At 42.8% G+C, this 4,522-nt stretch overlaps 1 protein-coding gene across 1 annotated transcript; it reads left to right on the top strand.

Annotated features, from left to right (window-relative positions):
• Positions 1–2,385: 2,385 nt before the first annotated feature.
• On the top strand, positions 2,386–4,215 carry RPS29 (ribosomal protein S29). The gene is made up of 3 exons (XM_045450890.1): positions 2,386–2,521; positions 2,756–2,855; positions 4,080–4,215. Exons 1-3 carry the CDS (start codon positions 2,460–2,462, stop codon positions 4,086–4,088), a joined length of 171 nt encoding a protein of 56 aa, XP_045306846.1. The 5' UTR covers positions 2,386–2,459; the 3' UTR covers positions 4,089–4,215.
• Positions 4,216–4,522: the final 307 nt, after the last annotated feature.

Here is a 4,522-nt window from a genome sequence, read left to right as displayed (position 1 = left end):
GGGGCATTATCAATGAGCAGTCATGTTTTGAAAGGAATCCTTTTTTCTGAGCAGAGGTCTCAATTGTGGGCTTAAAATATTCAGTAAGCCATGTTATAAATTGTTGTGCTGTCATACAGGCTTTGTCATGCCATTTGTAGAGCGTAGGCAGGGTAGATTTAGCATAATTCTTGAGGGCTCTATGATTTTTGGAGTGGCCAGTGAGCACCGGCTTCAACATTAAGAACTACTTGGGGGCGCCTGGGTGGCGCAGTCGGTTAAGCGTCTGACTTCAGCCAGGTCACGATCTCGCGGTCCGTGAGTTTGAGCCCCGCGTCAGGCTCTGAGCTGATGGCTCAGAGCCTGGAGCCTGTTTCCGATTCTGTGTTTCCCTCTCTCTCTGCCCCTCCCCCGTTCATGCTCTGTCTCTCTCTGTCCCAAAAATAAATAAACGTTGAAAAAAAAATTTTTTTTTATAAAAAAAAAAAAAGAACTACTTGAATATCAAGATAGTATAGCAGACTGTTCAAGTGTAACTAATTGTTTCTTGCTTATTTATCCTTTCTTTTTTGCTTTTAAATCAGTTCACACTTCTTTAGGCCCAAAGGTTTCTATACCAAAGTGTTGAATATTTATGGAATTGATCTCTGAAGCATTTTAATCATTTAAAAATTATGTAGACCAGCTAGGAAATGTCTGGGAAAGCTATAGTTGGGGCAGTATTCGATTAATTTTCGAGAAGCCCGTGATTTTGGAAACTACACATCAGTGATTGATATAAACTCTAGGAAAATCATAGAAGTTTGACATTGGGCCCTTTTCAATCAGGCTTTATGACAAAATACCTTTTCTATGTTACCTATCACGAGGTTTTTTGTGCATCCTCAACTCCAGTTACACAAGGTTGTTCACCTCCCCCAACTCCATTCTTTGGCTTAAAGTCTTCTTCTCACTAGGCATTCCCTTCCATCTAGTGCTGCCTGTATAAATCCCACTCTTTAAGGCTTACATCAAAGGCCTCTTAAATATACCTCAAGCTAGAATTAATTTCTCTCTTCTTTGCTCCTCTTGTACACCACAAGCATACCCACCATTGGATACAGAAAGTTCTGCTTACTTAGTTGTACACAGGTCACTGAGTCACACAATCTGGAAATGTAAGGAAGGGCTCTTTGAGATAATCCTGTTTTCCTCCCTACATCTGCAAGTTTGAAGGGCAGGAATCAAGTCACATCTGGTTTTTAAATTTTGGATGTCTCTTCCTTCATCATGTACCAAAGTACCTAATTTAATGATTGGGAGGGGTGCCCTACCAGAATCTTGACATACCATGCCTTGGAGAAGCATTGTATTTTTCACTTTCAGTATAAAAGTTCATGTGTAAAATGTTGTTAGATTATTTCACCCTGTGGTACATTTTATAAATCAAAGCTTTCAGAGCCATATACAGTTAAGTTTTATCTAGAGACATTATAAATGTCCCTGTGGAATTTAGACATTTTCCAGCAGATTTTCAGATGGCATTTTTTTTTTTTTTTGTAGTTGTAACCAAATCATCTGGTCAAAGGAACATACATTGTGCATTTACTTCTCACTTTAAATTTAACTACATTTAAATATCAAACACACCAAGCCTTTCATCATTTTTCTGAGCTGGTGTAGATGTGTCCATTAAAAAATTAGGGTGTGTCAATTAAAAAATAAGAAATCGCTTTGAAAACGTATTCTGTTCAACAAAACAGAAACTCCTACTGTTGACTCTTAATTATTACAGCTGACTTTAAGTTATTTTATTAATTTGTCCCAGCAGGTGTCAGTGCTGAGTTGAGGCAAAAATCGTGTTTCCAAGGGTAAAATTTTAATTTTAGAGATGTAAGTGGCTCGGGCGACGAAAAGATGTTTAGATTATGAAATTGTCCATATTTTTAAGAGTTTAAAATTCATTCCTTAGGGGCCTCAAAAGAGACGGGGTCTCGCTATGTTGCCCAGGCTGGAGTGCAGTGGCTATTCACAGGCGCGATCCCACTACTGATCAGCACGGGAGTTTTGACCTGCTCCGTTTCCGACCTGGGCCGGTTCACCCCTCCTTAGGCAACCTGGTGGTCCCCCGCTCCCGGGAGGTCACCATATTGATGCCGAACTTAGTGCGGACACCCGATCGGCATAGCGCACTACAGCCCAGAACTCCTGGGCTCAAGCGATCCTCCTGCCTCAGCCTCCCGAGTAGCTGGGACTACAGGCGCGCGCCACCGCGCCCGGCGCTCGGAGGCAGCGCAAAATGATACTAGAGGTTGCGGTGCGGTGACGTCATCAGCTGTGCCGGCTTGGATTGTTTCCAAGACCTTTCTGTTAACAGAGTGGCCGCATAGCATTCGCGTCATTTGTCAGCACTGCATTCTGGGTAAACTGTCTCAAACATTTGAAGAGCGCATGCGTTTGCGAGCTCTTTCCTTTTGCCTCGTTGCGTCCGGGAGAGCAAGATGGGTCACCAGCAGCTCTACTGGAGCCATCCGAGGAAATTTGGCCAGGGTTCTCGTTCTTGGTGAGAAACAGAATGTGATGTTAGGAAGGGTTGCGCTGGCATGTGACGCGGCCAGAACTCTAATGTAGAGGAGCCTGCAGGCGGCGCGTGAGGGCAGAGCGACTCTAGAGCTGTGCTTGCCGCCATTACGGGCCTCTGACGGGTCGGGGAAGACGGGCGGTGCGGGTGGTGGCCCCAGAGTGCGGAATCGTTTTATTTCTGTGGCCTCCAGTAGCGCCATCTCTTTTCTTACAGCCGCGTCTGCTCAAACCGGCACGGTCTGATCCGGAAATACGGCCTCAACATGTGCCGCCAGTGTTTCCGTCAATACGCGAAGGATATAGGCTTCATTAAGGTACGCGGCCGCGGATGCCATACTCGTGTTTTGTGAGCGGAGAACGTTCAAGTATTTCCTTACAGTGAGCTTGCGATCAACACCGTTTTCCTCTTTGTCTTGGCTGTGAGCCGGGCTTTTTTTGGTGACGGATGACCCTGCTAAAATAGTTGTAGTAGTTAGGCCAGTGGGATAGGACCATGTAGACTTTATAAACGGTCTGACTCCGATTGACCAGTGTCTGCCAGTTTTAGGTGCCATGCATTATAGTGGATGAAATTACTTGCTTTTTCAGAAACCACTGAAAGTGGTTTTAGTTCTCTTTAGTTTTAGATCTCTTTAGTCTTACCCAGACATTTTTTTCCAGCAAAATACATGTGTTGCCTCCTGCCCTGAAATGTTGAATAGTATCATGTACTGGAATGAGCTTGAGGATTGGGTCTAGATAAATTTTGTTAGGATTCAGACAGAAGGCTGCTTTTTAATAGTCCTATGACATTGGTCCAGGGTCATGAAGTTCAGTGTCTGCCTGAGAAAAATAAACGGCAAGATTGTTGCAAAATTTGTATATGTTTATATGGAGCTGTCTTGATTCTTCGTGCTAGTGTCCCCCTCCCTTCCCATGGGGAAAACTACTTCATTGTCTCTGGGATACGTTAACAGTCATTGGCATTAATGTGTGATCTCTGGCAGACACAAAGTATCTTAAGCTTAGACTTTTAATTTTGACCAAAGAACAAGTATATGCTTGCTGTTACAGTGTGGAAGTTTGTATGTCTTACTTAGTGGGAGGTGGTGAGTGTGTCCCTGATGAGAATGGACTCAGACCTTGGAGCTAACTTTGTGTCCTCAGTTTCTCAGGTTAAGATTAAATGAGTGTATGAATGCCTCCTACAGTAGTTTCTGGCACACAGTACCAAAACGTTAGCTGTGTAATTAGTTCCCTACTTAATAACTATCGAGAGGTTTTGGTAAAGATCATTTTATGTATTAGTATTTTCCTAGTGGGAAACTGAGGAAAGAAGTGAGAATACCAATACTGAAGTTTACAGTCTAAAATATGTAATTGTTGTGGTTTGTGGAATGGCTTGTGGGCATTCAGTAAATACTGCGATCTTGGTAACTAGTTTGGGTCGGTCATATCCAGCTTAAACCTCATTTTTCTAAAATGAGCTGGTGTTTGTGAGAATAAAATAGGATACTTAAACATTTTGAATTAATTTCCTTTTTTTTTTTTTTTTTCAGTTGGATTAAGTGAACTTCCTTGAATGGGTCATCCAAGATCCCTACCTTAACTGAAGATATCCAAGATAACCTATCTTAATGCCAACTCATTGTACATAAAATAAAAATACTTCAATTATGAGTGTTTTAATGTGAATGGAATGGTCAATTGATTATAGAAGTCTTTTTAAAGTGTGCTATTTAAAATGTCCTATTTTAGGGGCGCCTGGGTGGCGCAGTCGGTTAGGCGTCCGACTTCAGCCAGGTCACGATCTCTCGGTCTGTGAGTTCGAGCCCCGCATCAGGCTCTGGGCGGATGGCTCAGAGCCTGGAGCCTGTTTCCGATTCTGTGTCTCCCTCTCTCTCTGCCCCTCCCCCGTTCATGCTCTGTCTCTCTCTGTCCCAAAAATGAATAAACGTTGAAAAAAAAAAAAATTAAAATGCCCTATTTTAAAATGTATCTC

This window comes from Leopardus geoffroyi, chromosome B3 (genome assembly GCF_018350155.1).
Source record: "Leopardus geoffroyi isolate Oge1 chromosome B3, O.geoffroyi_Oge1_pat1.0, whole genome shotgun sequence".
Lineage (NCBI taxonomy): Eukaryota > Metazoa > Chordata > Mammalia > Carnivora > Felidae > Leopardus > Leopardus geoffroyi.
Note: the sequence above shows the minus strand (reverse complement) of the source record. Positions and strands in the feature narration are given on the sequence as shown.

What these genes read in the sequence shown, in the direction of transcription:
- RPS29 (XM_045450890.1), top strand. Translation starts at nt 2,460, where the DNA reads ATGGGTCACCAGCAGCTCTACTGGAGCCATCCGAGGAAATTTGGCCAG. An exon ending in GGCCAGGGTTCTCGTTCTTG is followed by an intron (nt 2,522 to 2,755) that starts GTGAGAAACAGA and finishes CTTTTCTTACAG; the next exon opens with CCGCGTCTGCTCAAACCGGC.